General features: G+C 44.2%; 1 protein-coding gene and 1 pseudogene across 3 annotated transcripts in view; one reads left to right on the forward strand and one right to left on the reverse strand.

Annotated features, from left to right (window-relative positions):
- The window catches only part of LOC147456077 (pentatricopeptide repeat-containing protein At4g35850, mitochondrial-like), a 67852-nt gene extending 49438 nt beyond the window's left edge, over nt 1–18414 (reverse strand). For 2 of the 3 annotated variants that reach the window (XR_015188427.1, XM_086514644.1), the window contains exons 1-3: nt 18189–18414; nt 1097–1256; nt 798–960 (exon numbers count right to left, since the gene is read on the reverse strand). Coding sequence is in view for 2 of the 3 variants with exons in the window: in XM_086514644.1 (XP_086370770.1) it covers nt 798–960; nt 1097–1256; nt 18189–18267 (402 nt within the window). In the remaining variant the exon portion in view is untranslated. Of the gene's footprint in view, nt 1–797; nt 961–1096; nt 1280–18188 lie in introns of all 3 variants that reach the window. The other variant, XM_086514645.1, reaches the window with a different exon arrangement.
- On the forward strand, nt 10410–12539 carry LOC147456078 (uncharacterized; annotated as a pseudogene).
- Nucleotides 18415–21766: the final 3352 nt, after the last annotated feature.

Genomic DNA, 21766 nt, shown 5'->3' on the forward strand with positions numbered 1-21766 from the left:
ACCATAGGTTCATATACAAGAAATACGGGAAAAACCCTGAACGATATACGATGAGATCAAGGGGACACAAACCACAGGATACATCTAGGAATAACGATACTCTAATGAGGTAGAAAAATGTGGCTATCTGGATTGTGATCAAGTCTACAGAAATCTGCCCAAAACTCTGTCCATCTCAGCTGATGTAGCAAGAACCACTAAGTCCAGCATTGTGTATCTGACTGATAAAAAGCTTGTCCATACTCTTATCTCTCTCTACTCTCTCTCATTTCCGCTTTTTGTCTCTCTCCCTCCCCATACTCATTCCCCTCCTGTGCACATGAGTACCCACCTTCCGCTGCACTTTGACATGGTCAGATGACAGAGCTTCAGGTAATTGCTCCAGCTTACTTGTTCAAGTCTAGAGGTCATATTCAATTCTTTGGGGATGCTACAGAAGCAGACAATGCAAGGACGTACATCCTTGCGATCCTCAATCATGGGCATTAACATATGGCTAGTACGTGCTCTTGTGAAAAGATACACATACACAACACACACTTTTATAGATCAATATTCATAAACACATATGAATGTTGACATGAATGTCAGAAGAAATACAGAAATTGCATATATACAGAGACTAATTACGACTCAGTTAGCATCAACATGTTGGAAAAAACAACCATTATTACCACTTCTTTAAGAGCCATCCTTCTGAGAGTAATTAAGGGTCTAATCACTTCAATCATTTGAGCAGAAACAATGTCTAACCATTTGCTAATTTACAATGCCAAATAATATAGGACAAGACTTACATCAGGAACATATCCCATGCACTTCATCTCATCGTAAAAATAAAATGCGTCTTGCAAACGGGACCCCTTCATACAACCCACTAGCAATGGTACAAAGGTATCTGAATGTGGCTGGATCCCATCCAAAATCATATCATCGTACACATCACGCAGTAGGAAAGGCCTGTAAGACATTCAATTATAGGTGATCAACAGAGCTAACTTACTAGTCTTACAGTAAAGGGATGCAAACATTACAATATGGTGATTGATGTGCTCCATTTGGAAACATCAGACCGAAAGAAATGCACTAGAAGCACCTATTAGCATTGTTCAGATTGTACAGCACATCTGTGTATTGGTTTACGTCTTTAGCATAGTTCCGCCTCTCATAGTCAGCTGGAGCTATAGTGGAGTAAAGCTGCATTCTTTCATACCGTTCCTTAAAATATCCAGATCGATCTCCAGGATCCAAACTACCTGTAAAGCCACATGTCCTCGCTCTAAGTACATCAAATGCAAGAAATTAGTTTGTTAACCAGTTATACCAGCACAGATCAATGCATGAGCAAGCAACTGAAGTAACAAGCATGCACCAGACAATTTCAATGTGCTGCACATTCTAGAGGAAATTGATAAAAGAAAAAAAATCCTCTGTACATCTGTTTTCTGAGAGATGAATGGCTTATCTCCCATAATAATTGCATTTATCTCTCTGCACGATTGATGCTAAATAGCATTTTGGAATTTGTCAATCTGAACTAGCAAGCAGCCAGAACATCATAGTAATGCAAGACACCCATTTTTGGGCTTCTTGTGCCAACTATTTCTCAATCCCCCTAATCCCAACACCGTCCCAGACTTGCCCCCTTGTTTTGAACCTCTCTTGTGAAAACAAGGTCCGCTTTTAGCCCCATCCGATTATCTGGAACACGTCCCAGGTTATTATAAAACACATCTTAGCCAAGGAGAAAATTTTGATAAGCACATCTCCATACGCTCCGACAGAAGGCTTTGACTCCTGCTTCGACTCCTAAAAGTAAAAAGTTCTCTTGCCTCCTACAAAGAGAGGACTAGCCCAAGAGGAATACATGAATCATCACTAATCTGCATAGAGCAGTGTACATAGGATTCTTCATTAACATCAATCAAGCGGGATACACAATGAATGGACTTGAAACACCCATCTTTACAACAGAAAACTTCCAGATCCGGACAGTCCAATAAACTCATTTATATGGCTGAAAACCGTTTAAAGATTTCCATATCATCAACAATTTGACCACCATTATCTACTAGCCCTAGGCTACTTATGAATGTCGTCAAGTGCTGGCTGCGTATGTCTTCCTTATCCCTGGATCACCTATCATGAAACTCATAAACAATTCACCACCTTATGTCTGAGTATGTGGATACCCATACTCTTCCTTTAGGCGTATTTGGTTCATCAATTCTCATAGGAGCACCATTTGTGGAGGTTGTCAAAAATGCAAAGGAAGATGTGGTGACAAGGGAACATGCGGGTTTTCGGGGGAGGGGAGAGAAATGAAAATGAAATGATATGTTAACGTCTTCAAGAGGCCAAAATTGTTGGGGTAAACGCCCACAACACCTCCGAACGGTTTCCACTGTGTAGCTCTCATTGAGAGCTCACAAATATATTTTTTTGTATATTTTTAGCCCACCATTTTGGGCATGTACAAGCATTTTACTTCATTTATTGGCCTTTGGGCACTTTGACTATTTTTAAAGGTTTCACATTGTCAAAGTGGCCAAATGGCCCATTTTAATACAAAGAGTCCCAAAAACCTCATCATTTGAGTTTTTAGATCTTTTTGATATCGTAGCTTCTTCCTACAGCTAACGCTAGCACTCGCAATGCCTCTCTTTGTCTCTCTCCACTCCACCTGCGCGTACGCACTCCACTACAGCAAATTATCAATTTCTAAAAAATTTTACAGAAATACGATATTCTGCATTTTGTGCACAAAAGTGATAATATGGTCTCCTCCTCTTCGGACGTGAAGAATCTCTTCGAAATCAAGAGATTCAAAGGCACTGGATTCAATTTATGAGAAGAGAAAATACAAGGCATTCTTTTCTTAAAAGATTGCGATCGTGCATTGCAAGATGTAAAGCCTGTAGCTATAACAGATGAGGTGTGGCTTCATCTAAATAAGAAGGCTATTGTGTATGTAAAAATGGTTGTTTCGGATGAAATTTTGGTAGACCTCAAGGGTCTTGGCACTGCCTATGCTGTGCGGGAAAAGCTCAAGGCCACTTATGAAAACAGGACGTCAAAGAACCAGACGCACTTGACGCGTAAATTGATGCATATGCAATTGGATACTGCAAAGTCGGTAGCTGAGCACATTGGTGCCTTTACAAGGATTCTTTTCGAGTTGCAAGACTCTCGTTTGCCAGCTTTTGATGATAAGTTAAAGGCCATTTTCTTGCTTATGGGTGGTTTCATTGTCTAATAACCCAAACCTTACCTTTGATGGAGTAAAGGGTTCTATTCTCAATGAGGAAATTAGACGAAAGGCAAGTGGTGAGGCTAATGCTTCGGCTCACAAGGCAAGACAAATGAGAGGAATGCTAATGCTGTCACAAAGTGGTGACGAGGCATGACCAACTCGACAAACTCCGGACAGAGGGAGGTTCAACCCCTAGCTCAACATTCACCATCAATCACTTCCGCTGCACATTACAACACATCACAACCCTCAAGTGGCATAATATGAAACTCTTCCGCATCCACATGACTAAGCTTCCCCAAAATGGGAGTAACACGTTCTGAATGACCTGGACATGCCAAACCTACTTCACCCGTCATGCCCATCGCCTCCGCACGAATGCCCAACATAGATGCCAACGCTGGTGATATGAGATTTGCATGGGCTTCTGGATCAAAGAAAACCAATGTTGTTTGGTCCCTAACTTTGCCCCAAGCTCTACACAATTCCGTGGCATCTGTCTTTGGTTGATCACCAACCAAATCTGGGACAAGTCCTACAATGGGCTTTTGGCTTCTTTCCTTTATGCTCTAACTTGTCATCCTTATCCTAAGACTTCCTTTGTGGGCATTCATTTGCAACATGTCACTCCTATTCACAAACGAAGCATTCTTGGCTTCTCTTAGAGCTTTCCTTTCTTCAAAGGATTTGCCAGAAAATGCCTTTTACATCCTTGTTCTCGCCCGAAAGAAGGTTTAAACTGTTTCTTGGACTTGTCAACTTCATCAATGGAGGGTTTCTTTGTGGGAGGCTTTGTTATGACTTTAACCTTGGCTGAAAATTGTTTGCCGTGGGACTCTCTTGTTGCCCTTAAATCCACCAAAATTTCCTTTCAACAAATTACTGGCCACTGTCGCATTCTCAATCAATTGCCATATTCATGACAATAGTCTATGCAATAGTCCCTCATTTCCTTGGGCAATCCACAACAGTACTTCCCAATCTATTCTGACAATGGCACAAACCTGTAGAAGCTTACTGGCAATGGTGCAGCCGAAAACTGCTTATTGTACTCTACAAGGTTCGCACGGTTTGCCGCATTTAAGTCGTGTCATGCTGTCATCACATCCACTTCAAAAGTGTTTGTAAGCCACGCAGGTGTGAAAAGCTGTTTAAACTAGACCCATGTTATCGGTGCTTAACCTTGATTCAACAATGTGATCCACCATTGAAGTGCAATTCCTTTCAAGAAAGTGGCAACCTTACGTATCTTTGAAGACTCTGTGAAGTTTCCTCCAACATAAGTTGTATCAAGGTCAAATTGTTGTATGATGGTCCAAGCCTTCAATTGATACTTTGTTCCCTTGAAAATTTCAAACTTCACTGTCTGTCCACCTTCCTTTTAATCCTTAGGCTGACTCTAAAAGGAGTCAAATTGTCATAAACACATGCCCGTAAAAGCGGTGCTCCATGATTGACCATTTCAACACTCGCATCACCTATTTTACTTGTCATATATGCATTTTGGGCATATGGCTGTGAAAAACCAGCCATACCAAACTGTGTTCCAAGCATTTGAAAATGTCCATAGGCACCCCTAAAAACCTGGTTGGACACCTATGTTCCCATATATAGGGTTAACCATGCCTGATTCCAAACACATTCCCTAGCATATATCCTTACAAACCTGTGGAAGTTTCAACCATAGCTTGAAACATTGAACCACCTCCAAAATAGCCATGATATGAAGTAGGTAATAGAAGGGTTTGACGCATAGCCTGTTCATTACTCCCCTGACCATTCACAAACAGTTCCTGTCCAAGTGAAGCAGATTGCTTTGGATCAATGGCACCGTTGGTTTCTCAATCACAGGGGCTTTCCCTTGAGCATCAAAAGACCTTTGTGCATGAGAAATCTCCTTTTCCTACAACGCCTCACGCGTGCTTTGTGTCAAATCCAATTAACCCTTTGTAGGAGTCTATAAAACCTGTATAGACTCCTGCATCCTTGGATTCTTGACCAACTACTGAAAAATTTTCCTTGCAACTAAGCAGTTGAGTTTTAAAACCTGTGTAGGAGCCTGTGAGAACTCTTGCATCCTTGGGTTCTTGAACAACTGCTGAAAAATTTCCATGCAACTAAGCACTTCAGCTTTAAACAACCTCTCCTCTTCTTGAAGAGTTGAAGGAACTTTCTCCGTGCCATGTGAGGAAGATCCCTCTTCAATTATCTCATCTTTCTTCTCTGTCATAATGATATGCTTTGTGTTGCTTTCACCCACAACAAACTACGCTGCACTTTTTTAAAACAAAAGTGATTATCCCGACGATGGAACCATGAAAACGGCCAATACCTAGTGCAAGGCGGTACTAATTCAATTACTTGTTAATTTCACACAAAAAATTGAGAAGAAGAGAGAACATAGATGCGTCCAGCAACTAGAATGTCACTGCGCACACGAAGACCGACACCATGTATGCCCCAATAATTTTCTGTTTTGGATCATTTTGAATGGAGCAAACACGTTTATGAGTTTCACGAGCTCTTGCATGCAATGGGACACTTCAAAAAAAAAAAGGACGAGTTTTCACGCGAGAAAACTCTCCTGTTTCGCAATCTGTCGCGATGGAACTGTGCGACTAGCTAATCCGGTTCCTGTTCAAAAGACTCTTGCCAAATGCAAAAAAATCCACAAGACTGTACATGGTCATCTGAGGAGCCCAACTAGTGGGGCATTACCATATGTGTAAGGGGGGAAGAGTGTCACAAAGTGATGACATGGCATGACCAACTCCAAGAGAAACGGCAGAAAGGACGAGAAATTGAGCCGACCAACTTGAAGAACTTATGAAGCACTGGTCGTGGGGCCCAAAACCCTAAAAGACAAGAGCTTGGACTTTGGGAGGGATTTTCGTAAATCGCGTTGACATGCTGACATGGCAAGCAGTACGGATTTTCGAGATTTGCGTTGGGCCGATGACATAGTAGCTTTAGCGTTGGGTTTTGGCATCAGATGCTTTTTGGTTAAAGTACTTTTGATATGATGCTTTTGGGGCTCTGCTTTTGGGCATCCCTTGTAAGAATAAAAGAGCCCCTTCACTCTACAGAGCATCTAGACACCAAGGTGGTTCAAAACGTATTGTACGTGGCGGATATGTACATACTGTAGGGAACCTCAATTTACGAAACTTACTAGGATATTTCCAATTAAAAACAAGATGCATAAGCTTTATAGACATTTGAAGACATCTCTATTTATGTGCCCAAAAGTGTACGGAATGGCTCGAAAACCCCCACGAAGCAACCAGATGGCCTAATCTCCCCCAAAAATTGGGTTTGGGGAAGGGGGGGGGGGGGGGGGGGGGGGGGGGAGAGAGACTTGTACGGATTGATCCATACCATGCAGATTGTACAGTACTACCATACGATACAGAACGGATTAGTATGTACGTTTTGAAACAACCTTGCCGCTCGTAGAGTCTGAGAGCACAGGACTCTCGGGAGTTGTACCTTGATGTGATCAATAATAAAGAAATACCAAAAGGGGCGCAAGTCTTCCGGGCCAGTGCTTCTAGGCGCGGGACTCCGTCATGCCGTCTCTCTCTCTCTCTCTGTCTCTCTCTCTCTCTCTCTCTCTCTCTCTCTCTCTCTCTCTCTCTCTCTCTCTCTCTCTCTCAAAGTTTAGTGATTTTGAAGTTTGTGACATATGTTCATGTGTTGCTATTGACTTCTCACTTGGAGTGTCCAAGCCGGTGACAGGAGATGTACAAGAGCAAAATCATCGCCTTACATGAGACAAGGAAGAAGGCAATCTTTCCATTAAAGCTACAAAAAATCCACTAAAAGCAACCCCCTCTCTCTCTCTCTTGGGCACCCCCACGCTAGGCATATGCTTCTGGGATGCTGAATTGGCTGGCATGTGGCTCTCCTTCAACCATGTGTCCACTATGCCCCTTATGGTTCAATTTCCTAACCCCTCCCAACTTATAAAGTTGTCAGTGACTTGTCGAGTGGCCCAAATTACATTTAGGCGCACACAAGCTTCCATACTCATCAAAATTCAGTGCTAACTGGCTCGATCCGTCCCCGACTAACCAACCTAAATTCCCAATGTGAGAAACCCGTTTGATTGCAGTCGTTTCACATTGGCCATGCAATGTCCACTTGCACCTTTTCAAGAGTTTCAAGGAAAACAAGTTAAATAAAATAGACTCTCTCTCTCTCTCTCTCTCTCTCTCTCTCTCTCTCTCTCTCTCTCGGAGTCCCTGTGTGAGACGAACTACCCGTTGAGAATCGGAGGCGTTATCAAGACCTCTCAAACCCAACCACGCACCCGCAACGTCCCAAGACAGTGGATTGAGGAGAAATCATTGGGTCAAGACTAAGTATACCTAGATGAATCCAAGATAAGCCCAGATTCACCCTTAAAGGAAAGTGCAAGGTATAGACCCATGGTAGTCACCCACAAGACAATATAACCATCAACTCCATCATGCATAGTTTTGACTAAATACCACCACATCCCCACTAACGTCGTCAGTGCCCAATAGTGGGTATAGAACTAGGTACTAACATATGCTCCCAAACCCAACACACACACCACACACATGAGCATACCTCAAGTTCTCAACACAAAGTTCAGTGTACTATCGTCCGTCGTCCCCACCCAGAACCGTCATGCGCACCACGGACCTGTGCCATTGTATGCCGAGATCCGACGTTGGCCATCACCCTAAAGCCCGGACTCAATCGAGGCCTAACATACAACCCTCCCTAGAAAGCTTTCGTCCCCGAGAGTGGCATTTTTAGGGTTGGACTCTCCTCAGTTAATGCATTGGAAGGTGTAGACCTACGTGCATCTCCTTGTGCAGAAATGTGGTTGCTCTCGGTGGTCTTACCTTTAATGGCAGTGTTTATTAACCCACAACAGCCGTGCATAGCCAGATGGCAATCGCGAGTGGTGAGTACCAAGGCCGCCTCGTACCTTAGCAAGGGGCTAATAGGAAGAATTTACAAAAATGGGCATAGACCACTTGTTGCGTTGATCTATGCCGAGGGAACCTGTGTGCTCCAGAAGTTACTTGAGCTACCTTGGCGATGCAGCCCTCGTCTTCGAGTGCGAGAACCAAGTCACGTTGATTCCCACTTTCTTCTTGTTAAGCTGATTGGATGTCTTCGTCCAGTTCCTTCCTGAATGGCGACAAAGGTCCACTTTGTGGTGAAGCTTGGCTAATTGCCAGGCAGTTTTGTAAGACCTATCGAAAAGATTTTCCAATCTTCACTATTCCATGGGGAGTAGGTACTTGTTGAAGTCGATCCTTTGGCTTAATTGGCGAGCCATATACCAGAGCTCCAGAAGATTTGGCCCTTAATTTTTCTTCTTGAAGCACTTACTCAAGTGCCCTTGTAGCAAGGTAGTTAGGTACGTAGTGTTCGGTACAAATTCGGTACGTTAGGTACATAGTACAGAATGGATTGAGTTTTTAGGTACGTAAAAATTCGTCCTTTTTTTCACAAAGCCTAAAATTGAGGGACTCTTTTGAACCTTGGTGTTCGGATATGAGTCTTGAAAACTTGAGGGCAAGACTTGAAGAAGGCAACTCGACTAGAAGAAGATGGCTAGTCTACCTCTATCCTTGCTAACCTGCTTGAAGACTCGTCTTTATTTGAGCCTTGGTTGCTCGATTTGGATCTTCCGCTCTTGAAGAACTTCGGCTTGTTCTTCACAAATCCAGCTTCGGTGGCTTGCCAAAGGCAAATTTGAGAATCATTCATCTCGGGTCTTCATGGTTTCCCTTGCTTTGGATCCGCTGCGATCCTAATAAAGGGTGTCTACTCTTGGTTGTTTACCCTGCATAGATGTTGGCTCTTCTTTTGAACCGGATGTGGGCCTTCGCCACATGTCTTTAGCTTGAAGGGCTCCTGTCTAAGCCGAGTGTAGCATAGTAGAATCCGTACGTACGTACGGTACCTTTCCGTACGGTACAACCGTACGGTACGGTACAGTACGTACCGTACGGTACAATACGGCATAAAAAAAAATTTGGGTGTTTTTTGCTCGGACAAATTCCGCTAGGGAGCGCTTCCAGTTAGGCTTATTAGTGTGAAGGGGGGAAGCCTTAGGCTTTTTTAATCGACCATTGTAGCAAAAGAGTCTCTGTTCTGTTACAGAGAAGTCTGCAGAGCAGTGCACAGAGTCCTGCAGAGCCGAGCTACGCGCGTGAAAAGGTACTGCTTCTGCCGCCATGCACTCCGTACTCTTCTCTCGCACTCCGTACTTCTCATGTGCGTGCACTCTTTTGCATTTGCAATGTGCAGGATTCATTATGCCGCGTAAAACCAACCCCAACTGGTCGCTCCACACCAATGTTTTGAGGATCATCACGACCACTTTTCAGCAAGGTTCTGGTACACGCTTATGGCAATGCAAGTATTGTGGGGACCAATACACCAACACTATTACGCGAGTCAAAAAGTACTTGACAGGCATCGGGTGCACTGACCAGATTGGTGCATGTGAGAAAATACCACCACCTTTGAGGGAGCAGCTTATTCAAGAGTATTTTCCTGTTGGTGCTCCTGCTTTGAGAGGTGCTCCCAGCACACAGGATGCTTTACATGATGCTTTTGTTGGAGAGCTGGAGTCTTTAGGTGCGGAGACAGAGGTTGGAGGAGGTTCGGCCTCCATGCAACCCCCTACTTCCAGGAAGAGAGCACGTGTTGGTGGTGAAGGTGAGGATTCCTTGCCACGTGAAAAAGGTACATCTGAAACATCAACGCAGACCACTTTGCATAGTCGCATCTCTTCTCAGGCTTGGGTGAAAGAGCGTCAGAGGGTGGCAGAGATGGAGATATGTCGCACTCTTATTGAGTGCAACATATCTTTCAATGTTTTGCGCGCAGATTAGTGGAAAAGAATGGTAAAAGCCATTGCACAGGTGGGGCCTACTGAGACATGGACAGGTCTTGATTACACAAAGATGCGCACCACTATGTTAGATGAACAAAAGGCCTTAATTGACAAGGCGCTTACGCCTGTGAAAGCTGGATGGAAGGAGTTTGGATGCACCATTATCTCAGATGGTTGGGCAGACATATGCAGACGACACATAATCAATATTCTTGTGTCTTCTGCTTTGGGCACCTATTTCTTGAGTGCTGTGAATGCAGGAAAACTAGGGGAAAAGATCACGGCTGAGTTTATTTTTGGTCACATCAAAACAGCCATAGAGGAGGTTGGCAAGGAGAATGTTGTGCAGGTGGTGACAGATAATGCAGCTAATTGCAAGGCAATGGGATTTATGGTGGAGCAACATTTTCCTGGCATAGTGTGGACTCCATGTGCTGCACATTGTTTGGATTTGCTCATGGAGGATATTGGCAAACTTTCATGGGTGCAGCCCATAGTTGCAGATGTAGTCAAGGTCACCACATTCTTTCGCAAGAAACATCAGGCTCTTGCTATCTTCCGCAGCCATAGCACTTTGGATATGGTTCGACCTTCAAAAACCAGGTTTGCCTACATTTACTTGGTTTTACAGAGGCTCTACAAACTTAGAGATCCACTACTACAGACAGTGGTGGATCCAAAATGGCGAGGCATGTCAAGATCGCAGGATGAATCTACAAAATACTTGCAGAGGCGGATCCTTGATGAGAGCTTTTGGCAGGAAGTGCACGCTCTTTCAGTGGCACTCAAGCCAGTCTACGTCCTCCTTCGATTGACGGATATGGAGGGATCGACCTTGGGACTAGTCTATCATCTGTTTATGCAGATGAAAGACCACGTTTCCAAATGCGATCTGTTGACTATTGATCGGTAAGGGTTCCTCATGTTCTAATGGTTGTAACTTGTCTATTTTAACCATCAAGTCTAAGTTATAACAGTTAACTTGTATTGACAAGTTGTTTTGATATTTCAGCCGATCAGATTTATTGGGATGTGTTGAGAGCCGCTGGACTTTCATGAGCCGTCCCATACATGCGATGGCTGCCATGCTTCATCCTCTCTACAGGTCGCCAGAGCTATGGAGTGATACCTTGCTTAGCACAAAACAATCAGAGTATGTTGGGCTCATGTTTTCAGAGGATGATCAGCTTGGGATAGACAAGGAATTCACCAACTACATGAATGGCATTGGCGCTTCTTTCACGAGAGCAGTTTCTTTGAGGAAGGAAGCCACAAAGTATCCTTTGACGTGGTGGCACTCGTATGGGAGAGTTGGTCTTCCCAACCTCTCACGCATTGCTCTTCGTATCCTTTCCCAGGTTAGGAAACTGCCATCCATGATTACATTGTATATATCATTTTAAACTTCTAACTTCATCTTTATATTACTTGACACTTGTCACTCTCTTGCTGATGATTGCGCTCTTGCTTGATCACTGAGCAGGATTGCTCGGCTGGAGCATGTGAGCGCAATTGGAGTGCTTACTCTCTCATACACACGAAGATTCGAAATCGCCTTAGCACTTCTCAGTTGGAGAAGTTGGTGTATTGCAGAGCCAACATGAGGCTTGTGCGGAGTTACCATTCTTTGGGGCAACCCAAACAGGTAATTACCTTGATGTTGGCCACTGTAAACTCAACCTGCAAGCATATGCCATAAATAAGTCAGTTTAACTTTATTTTACTCTTCAACAGGTTGATGCGACAGAGCTGAAAATCGTAGATGATCCTAGACCAGAGGAGGTGGACCGACAGATTAGAGACGAGCAGGAGCAGATTCTTAGAGAGCTGCATAGAGAGCTCGAGAGCGTGGATCGTCGTGTGACTAGATCACGTGCACGAGCTCTTAGCCTTCCTCTACGCACGGTGGGAGGAGATCCAGACACTGTGAGACGAGAGTATTCGTAGGGGGAAGCTTCCTATTCGCTCCATTCGCAGGCGAGCGAATGAAGCTGTCCGGCTCATCCATGCAGAGATTGCTGATATGCCTGAGGAGGCTTGTGGTGCAGAGGTGCTTGTACCAGAGTTGACATATGCTGAGCCTGACCCTGAGTTTGATGAGGAGGGCAATGTCCTTGATGATGGGGGCTTGCTCTCTACCGACGATTCATCTTCCGCATCTGACACAGACTTTTGAGGCCGCACGTCTTAGTGCACACTGGTGACTTCATGCTTTGGAGGACAGGCTGCAGCAGACTTTTATTGTTATTATGGCATTGTAGTATTTCACAGTACTTTGTTTTGGATCTTGATTCAGTTTGTATGGTATATGCCCACTTCTGGCTAATGCCATGGACATGATGTTTGAACTTTGTAGTTGTTATTTGGTCTTATGATTTATGGTCATTGGTTTTCTCATTGAGTATTGAATCTTGAGTCATTAAGTTTTTTGATCAATATGTTCATTTTAAGCATTGCATTGTTAATGAGGCTGAATTTTGAAAGGTCTGTGAACTTAAATTTAGTGTAATTGTCTTTTTTTACAAATGGTACGTACCTATCACGTACCTAAAGGTTGGTTCATTACGGAAGTACGTTCCGTACGTACCTAAACCGTACCGTACACTACGTACCGACTCTTGCCAAATGCAAAAAAATCCACAAGACTATACATGGTCATCTGAGGAGCCCAACTAGTGGGGCATTACCATATGTGTAAGGGGGGAAGAGTGTCACAAAGTGATGACATGGCATGACCAACTCCAAGAGAAACGGCAGAAAGGACGAGAAATTGAGCCGACCAACTTGAAGAACTTATGAAGCACTGGTCGTGGGGCCCAAAACCCTAAAAGACAAGAGCTTGGACTTTGGGAGGGATTTTCGTAAATCGCGTTGACATGCTGACATGGCAAGCAGTACGGATTTTCGAGATTTGCGTTGGGCCGATGACATAGCAGCTTTAGCGTTGGGTTTTGGCATCAGATGCTTTTGGGTTAAAGTACTTTTGATATGATGCTTTGGCGGCGATGGTAGTCCCAAGATAGCAATCGCACTAAACCTCCAAGGTCATCCGCTCGTGAAGAGACATCTACTGAGAGATGTTGAGAAATTTCAAGTTATAATCTGCTAGGGTTTCCATGGCAAGCATTTCAGGATACCCCACTCTGCCAGAAGTTGCACTCTGAAGGAAGATGTCAGAAACCATTCAACTTCACGCAATTTTATTTTTTTTCCTTGAAAGCTTGCCAAGTACTTGGAGTATGTTGCTTGGTAGGCTATAAACATCAACATCTGCATGGCACTGATTCTGAGAAAAACAGTGACTTGAAACAAATCTGGATCCTTCTCTTGCAAGTGATCTTAATTGGCTTACGCCCTATAAGACATGAGCGGTGAAGACGGGAGCGCGCCCGATGCGCGATGAAGTAAGGGTGGGAGTGGCTAATGAGTCCGGGTATAATTCCTCGCATAATAATTTCAATAGTTCTGTCTGCTCTTATGTAGGACCGGTATGCTTTCAGAAAAGCACACGCCTGATGCTTTGATACCACTATCACAAGACGCGCACCACGTGCCAATAGAAAAGAACAGACTAAACAGACTTTTAGCACTTCAATAACAACTGAACTTAGAGAGAGAGAGAGAGAGAGAGAGACGACACGCGACACGGAGTGGCGGAATTCTGCCCCAGAGAGTATTGGCCCCAAACCTTGGCGCCCCTTTCGGTATTTCTTTATATTGCATCAACACAGTACAAGCCGGTACTCGACACTCTGCACCTTCTCCAAGAAGCATGCCAGAGAATGAGCCCTTCCCTCATATTTAAAGGCCCTGGGCTTAAAAAGCAATTACAGTGAAAAGCCTTCAAAACTCAAAAGCTCCCAGTCCAAAAAGCAATGCCAAAAACTATCAGCTTTTTGTAAATCGCGCTAGTGTCCGTACAGCCCGCCACATCAGCAAATCAGGGTTAGGGTTAGGTTAGGGTTTCTGATTTTAGCGTTAGGGTTTTGGGAAAAATTAGGGTTTTTTATTTTAGGGTTAGGGTTTCAACACAATTAGGGTTTCGGGCAGAATTAGTGTTTTTGGTTTTAGGGTTAGGGTTTCAGCAAAATTAGGGTTTCGACACGTCAGCAGTTTGCTACAGGGACTCCTCACCTGGAGCCCTCACCGAAGAAAAAGTGAGTTGATGTCGTCAACCAACTCGGTTACCTCTCATGGGCACCATCTTGCTTGCATTCCATGAGCACCTTCAGCTAAGCATTTGTTGTTGGGAGTCCCTCTTTTCGTAGAGTCGCGTCACTCTGCAACCCCAGTCACCTTCTCGATGACCCAGTGTGTTTGCATCGCTAGCTCGTACCTTCAACGACAGTAGATCTTGCATACATTACTGATGAGTCCCCACCGTTGCAGGACAAGAAGTTGACTCCAATGCCAAGTGTTACGGGTGTGCTCGAGACACTCAAGGTGGAACCTTCACGGAGAGACCAAGTCCCCGCAACTTGAGCGCGTAGGCTTGGGAGGCTCGCGTTCCGCTAACTTGAGTCCCCTTTGTTGCGGCTCGTGGAGGGTCCGTCCAAGAAACCGTCGGTCGTCACTTTTAGCTTGATGCGGGCAACGTAACCGCAAAACATTTCAAGGCGGAAACGTTTCACCCTGAAACGCGGTGTTTCACTACGAAACGTTTCAGTCTAAAATGAGAGCACAGTGAAACGTAAGACCGAAATGTGCGTTTAGCGACTTTGAAACTAAAACTATGGTAACTTGTTGTTAGTGAAACGGCTTGTGTTTCACTTGGTGAGCAAAACGTTTCAAGGCCCGAAACGTTTAACCTGTCGTGACCTATCAAAATGCGTTTCATGGTGATGCTGGATGCGGGTGAGTTGTCGCGGCTCCGCGCGGTGCAAAAGCATCATGTAGGATCAAGTTGGGCCTCAATCGCATGTCTAAGATCTCTCTCTCTCTCTCTCTCTCTCTCTCTCTCTCTCTCTCTCTCTCTCTCTCTCTCTCTCTCTCTCTCTCTCTGTGCACCCCGCTCTGCTGGTCATTGCCCTGCCCTGCTCGTGAGCTCTACTTTGCACCCCCCTGCTCTCGCCCTGCTCCCGCTCTGCTCGTTGTTGTCCTGCCCTGCCGCGCTCTGCTCACTCTCTCGCTTGCGTGCCCTGCCGCACTCTCTTCCCCCCTCCCCTGCTGCCCAGCGCTCCCTTCCCCCTTCCCCCCCGCCCCCGTTGCGTAGAGAGAGAAACTGCAAGTGCAGAGAGAGAAAGAAGCACGTAGAGAGAGAAACTAGTAGTGCATAGAGAGAGAAATTGCCAGTGCGTAGAGAGAGAAAGTAGACTTTGTTCAAGCATAGAGAGAGGTGGAAAGCGTAGAGAGAGAAAAGTAGAGAGAGAAGACGTAGAGAGAGGGGGGAAAAAACCGAGGAGAGAGAAAGTCTACGAGCGTAGAGAGAGACAGAGAAGGAAAAAAAGAAAAAAAAAAGTTCACTTCTCTATCTCTCTCCCTCTCCTGTTGCGGCCTTCATTCAATCATGAGAAAACAAAATGCCAAGGATGACCCTATGGAGGATGCCATTCAAAAATACAAACAAGAAATGAGCGAGTCCATCGGCAAGATCAACCGCCATCTCCTAGGTACTATTAACGCACTCGACGAGCGCGCGGCAGCACAGGAAAGCACGATACATACACTCGAGGATCGTGTGAAGGCCCAAGAGGAGGAAATCGCACTACTCAAGAAAGAGCTTGCAGAGGTGCGATCGCAGAACGTCCTCGAAGAGGGAGAGCTTCAAGTTTCAACCCTCAGTAATTGAAGACCTTAACACAATTAAGGAACAAGTGCGGGCCATCAAAGAAGGTGGGGAGCGAAATGACGACCATAAAAAGAGGAAAATGGTATAACCTTTCTATCACCCAAGTGCGGTAGATTGGTTATGCCATTTTCCTCTTGAATAACAGGTCTTCTTCTTCTTCTTCTTCTTCTTCTCTCTCTCTCTCTATCTATCTATCTATATATATATAGAAGAAGAAGAAGAAGAAGAAGAAGAATAAATATATATATATATATATATATATATATATATATACAGTTCAGTTCTTTGTAGATTTGTACTTGTGTTGCTATTGATTTCTCGCTTGGAGTGTCCAAGCCTGTAACATTTCCGCATTTTGCGCTGACAGGCTAACATGGCAAGCTGTATGGATTTTTGCAAATTGTGTTGACTAATTTATTGGCAGTTTGGTGCATGCTTTTGGGAGCATTTTCTTTTGGATGCAAGAGCTGTTAAAGCAAGTGCTTTTGGGCATCCCTTGTACTATTTATAGAAGCCCTTGAGGCCAGTCTCTAGGGGGCATATGGACGCAGTCTTCAAGAGAACTGGACCCTCACGGAATTGTACCTTTGGCAAAGCATTAAAAAAGAAACACCCGAAGGGTATCGGTCTTTGCGGCCAGTGCACTTACGGACAAAACTCCATCGTTCTGTGTCAACTCTCCTCTTTTCTCCCCCTCTACTCAAGTTCAGTTCAATTATTTATAGTTTCTCTTCGAGTGTTGCTATTGATTTCTCCCTTGGAGTGTCCAAACCTATGACACTTACTCGTAATTCCAAACTTGATTGTCATTCAATTCACCTTTTCCGAGGATCCCACTGCACAAAACAGGGTCCAAACCATCTAGAGAACAAGATGCCTCGGGACGAAGGAAAACAAACACCAATCGAACGTGAGTACCCAATGTAACTACAACCACATCCATTACAAACAACATGTGACCAAATCGAGCACCAGTTGGAACGCGGCTAACATCAAGAAGGTTTGTCATCTCTCTGCCTGGTCCTCACAAAGCTACTCGTGCCCCAATATCTCACGGGGGCCGATTATACAGAGTGAGGGTTGTTTGGTGATTGTGCCTGGAGAAATCACCCATAGTAAAAGAAGGGTAGAGAGATGTTAGACTACAGCCTGAGTGTTTAAGTAGGGGTTTTTTTGCTTCAAATGGCTATGGCTGTCGAGTGGAAGATGGGAGCGAAGATAGTATCTAGGCTTCCGCTTTCCCAAGTAAAAGGTTGAGAGAGAGCCTATGTAGAGTCTCTCCCTTACATAATTATAATGCACCTTGATGTTTTTGGTGCAACATGGAACACTGGATTCCTCACAATTGCCGTCATGAAGGCCGTATTCAAAAGGTAGCTAAAGGTGGGTGAGTGGGTCCAGTTACACCCCTTAGGGTTTAAGGGTTACTTATTCAGAAAACCAAATTTGTTTTTTTTTTTGAGAGATAGGGATGAGCTAAAAGGAAATCTCTTTATCCATCAAAATAACAGACTACTCTTTTTAGAAGGAAAGGTGATTAAGGCCTGGGTTCCTTATGACTCTCATACCAATTGTTAAGAGTCACGATGAGTAGAGGAATTACGCATTCATGGTGGAGGAAGAATGCTGGACACAATGAGAGAGATATAGAAAAGAGCTACACTTGACTTATGAAAGACTTACGATACAATGTACAATAGATGGGCCTCATATTTATAGGCCTTATGGATTCCTTACATCAGCTAGAGCATTATGGTGATGCATTATTGAGCTTAGGGGATGGTTCACGTACAAAAGCAAAGGATTACCCAAACACAGTTAACTCCCAGCTAGATTCAGCTTCTTCCATGAATGAAGTATATTTAATGTTTTAAAGTATATCTCGAGCTCCATGGCATCCAAGAACTTCCTTACTCGGCATAGAATTCACACAACAAGGAAAATATGCAGCGATCAGCATCGTATCCTTCAAACATATGGTGTTTTCCATAGGAAGGTAGACCAACTGCCAGACGTTGCTTGTTGACTGTGACAAGCATTAGACATTCTACCCTCTTTCATACCCATGTACCAAAACAAAGAGTCGCAAAAAGAAATGACGCAAGCACAGAGCAAGGCCCCCAGATCGACCTGTAAACATTGAACCTTTTGAGAGAATAAATCTCAGGGAGACGATCAGTCTTCACGTCTTCATTCTTTTGATACGCAACAACCCAAAGGAAATGCAGGCAAGCACAGCAGAGAGAAGGTAAGAATACCTGCTGTGAAGCCCAGAAAAGGAGAGAAGACTCGAGGGCCATGGCGCACAGCTTGCCTGATGCTAGCTTGCAGCGCCATCAAAATCCAAAAAGCTTCTCTCTCTACCCAAATGCCCTCAAGCACCTCTAAACCCCAGCTCGATTTTCGAATCTCATCACTCTTCTCCCTGCAGCAGCCAAACCTAGCATAGCTACGTGCACTTTCTCACTCCTAAAACCTCATGAACGCAAATTGCATTTCAAATTCCAGGTCCACTCAAAGAATTTTAAAGGCCGTGATTTGAAGGTCATGATCGATTGCTAATTGGCACCTAACCTTGGGGGCTTGGGGTGGGGGCTCCTTGTCTACAAAGGCCACGGGCAAAAGTCAAGGGATCTACGACAGAGATTCAATCCACCGTTGATCCATCTCTATGAGGCAAAACTAATTAGGCTTCCCGTCGTCGCGTCGCAACTCGAACTCCCAAACCTTCTACTCAGGAGTCGTGCTGCCTATCCAACCCGCCTATCGCAATTGCTTGAAATGATAGTGTTGGTTGTACTATAAAAGCCCCCCCCCCCCCCCCCCCCCCCCCCCCCCCCCCTGCTGTGTTGATCCAACGGCCCAAAGCCCCCCCCGTCTCGCCGAAAAAGCACACCGTCTTAGATCCCCTTACTCCGACCACGATCACATATAGACGAGGGTAGGGGCTTGGCTTGGGCAAACCACCTGGTCTTGAATGAAGCCCAAGCCGTGGGATCAACAATGGGCAACACAGACGCGATTTTCATGACGACGGGCATTGATGAAGATCGAGTTTACTTTTGTTTGCGCTTGTTCACTTTATCATGTTGCGAAGTAGAGTGTTGGACAACCAAACCCACAAGGGCACATGGTTAACACATCAGCCTGCCAACAAGGAGTTCGTTGATTCTATGTTTAGCTAGGGAATGAAAAATTCAACGCCATCCAATTTTTTGCATTGTCCATCCCCCTCGAGATCCGTGCAAATCCTTGCACGACATCAATCCCATCTTTCAAGCTTCATTAAATACCCCATGCCACTTAGTGTTGTGGCACCGAGCAAGATTGGGATGCCCACCATTGGATCTGGGATTGTATTGTAAGGTACCTCCCACATGGAGGGAGATAATCGAAAATGGTGGATTGAATTGATTGATTTGATGTGAGAATCTCCATGTATGCATGCCAAGAGAGGGGGTAAAAAAGATTGTTTTGCAATTGTAGTTAGTGGAGGGGGGGGGAGGTAACTCAAAGCAGTTATCCCTCTCCCGTGTGGGGTCCCTTGGGAACGTCGACTGATCCATTGCAAAGACAATTCCAAGTGATCCTCTCTTGAACTTCAAGTGATCCCAAAGTCAACTCCAAGTGAATTGCATGCCCCGTGATCTCTATGTGAAATGAATGTAATCCATCTGTAAAGTCAAAGTGCACTCTCCTCGCTTCTTTTTTTTATGTAATTGTTAGCTCACGTGTGTATTTCAAGTGGCGCTTGGCAACTTAACCATAAAGGCATTTTCCTTGTTATTTTTTTAAAAAAAAAAAACCTTTTTTTTTAAAGAGTTGTCACCCTTATCAATGAAGACTAAAGCAAGTGGGTGGGCCATGATAGGCAAAGTGAGATGCAAATCTCTATCACTTGGATATGACCCTCTGTGGAGATGCCAAGAGGTGCCCCCACCGTATCAACCTCTACCACAACCAAGAAGGATTGTCATTGAGATTGTTGAAGACAATGCAAATATTGTTGCAATTACAAAATACTAGAAGAAGTGGACCACACATCTCAACCTTCAAGGATGAGCCAAAGGAGTGTCTTAGATTGTATGCTCTATCAATATTGGATTAGTAACTCGGATATATGCGAAGGAATCAAAATTTTATTCCAATTCATGGTTGTGTATTTGAGTATGTTATGAGGTTATTTAAGTTTGATTTTCTATCTCCGAATTCATAGTCTTTATGCATTGAAATGTGTTAGCCGTTCATAATTGATAAGTTGTGGACTGGTTTGGATTGATGTTAAATGGATTAAGATGGTTTATACCTTGATGTATGTCCAAGCATGTTGTCGAGTTTTAGACCTTTATTTTGATTTTGATTGATTCTTGCTCGTTGATATGGTTTTGCTGCCAATTGTGGGTGATATAATTTTTTGGATCTTTACCTAATATTCATATGTTAATCCTTTATGGGAACTTTCCTTTTTTAGTGGCTAAATGATATTTGCCCGATGCTTTGGGGGTATCATGGATTGAGTGAAAAAGACAAGGGGTGATCATTGCAACAAGTTGTCGTCAAATAACGCAATGATCACTCAAGATCCATTTTCCAAAAAGAATCAATGGCTTGTTGGAATTAGGGTTGCAAGGAAACGGACACAGCTTGGAGAAGACGAAGGAAGCTCGAGGCACACAATAGAGAGTGTATTACTTGTTGTGCAATGGAAAGATAGATAGACCTAGAATGAATGGGCGTATATACAATGCACGCAGGAAAAAATCTCCTAGAGAGGGAAAAAATGCCCCGGCGGTCCTAAGGGTGTTCACACACATCACTACCACATGTATATGGTAACAAATCCCCCCTGGAGTGATGTGGTGAATGAGATTTGGCACATGAGTAAAGGGAAGTGACATGCCCTGAGGACATGATCATTCCACAAAGGGGAGTAAGCCCAAAGCTTTGCGGAAATCTTCGAACTTCTCACGAGACAATGCCTTTGTGAAAAGATCTGCAAGGTTGTCCTGTGTTGGCACATAAGCCAAGCTGATCTCTCCTGCTGAGAGCCTCTCCTGGACATAATGCTAATGCACCTCATTGTGATTTGTGCGAGCATGAAAAATTGGGTTTCTCGCAACTGCTAATGCGCTCTCACTGTCAGTGTAGATAGTATTGGCAGTGTCCTGTCCAACATCCAAATCAGCCATAAGGCGTCTGAGCCATACACACTCAACCGTAGTTGTGAAGACTGCCCTGTACTCAACCCCACAACTAGAAGTGGCCACATTAGGTTGCTTCTTGCTCAACCATAATATACATGAATTGCCAAGCATGAAACAAAAACTACTTGTGGACACTGGCGTGTCAAAACAACCAGCCCAATCCGAGTCTGACAAAGCATGTAAGTCTTGTGTCAATGATCCCCCCTTGGGATAAAACAAGCCAAGATGTAAATTGCCACTCAAATAGCAAAAAATACTCTTGACTGCCTGCCAATTCTTAGACCCTGGGCTATGCATAAATCTGCTGACATGTGAGACTGCAAACTGAATATCTAGCCTCATGTTGCATACATAAATGAGGCAGCCAACAACAATTTGCTAAAGAGTGACATCAGCAGTATCATGAGCATCACGTAGACTCAACTTCAACCCTGTTTCCATGGGAGTGGCAATAGGTTTGCAATCCTCAAGTCCAAACTTACACATCAATGTCTCTATGTAACTTTTCTGACACAAGGCAATACCACCATCACACTGTTTGAACTGTATGCCCAAGTAATGATGCAATAGCCCCAAATCTTTCATCTTGGAAGTAGCATTCAAAGCAGCCTTAAATTCAACAATATGTCTCT

Source organism: Adiantum capillus-veneris, chromosome 6 (assembly GCF_014529385.1).
Source record: "Adiantum capillus-veneris isolate H3 chromosome 6, ASM1452938v2, whole genome shotgun sequence".
Classification (NCBI taxonomy): Eukaryota; Viridiplantae; Streptophyta; class Polypodiopsida; order Polypodiales; family Pteridaceae; genus Adiantum; species Adiantum capillus-veneris.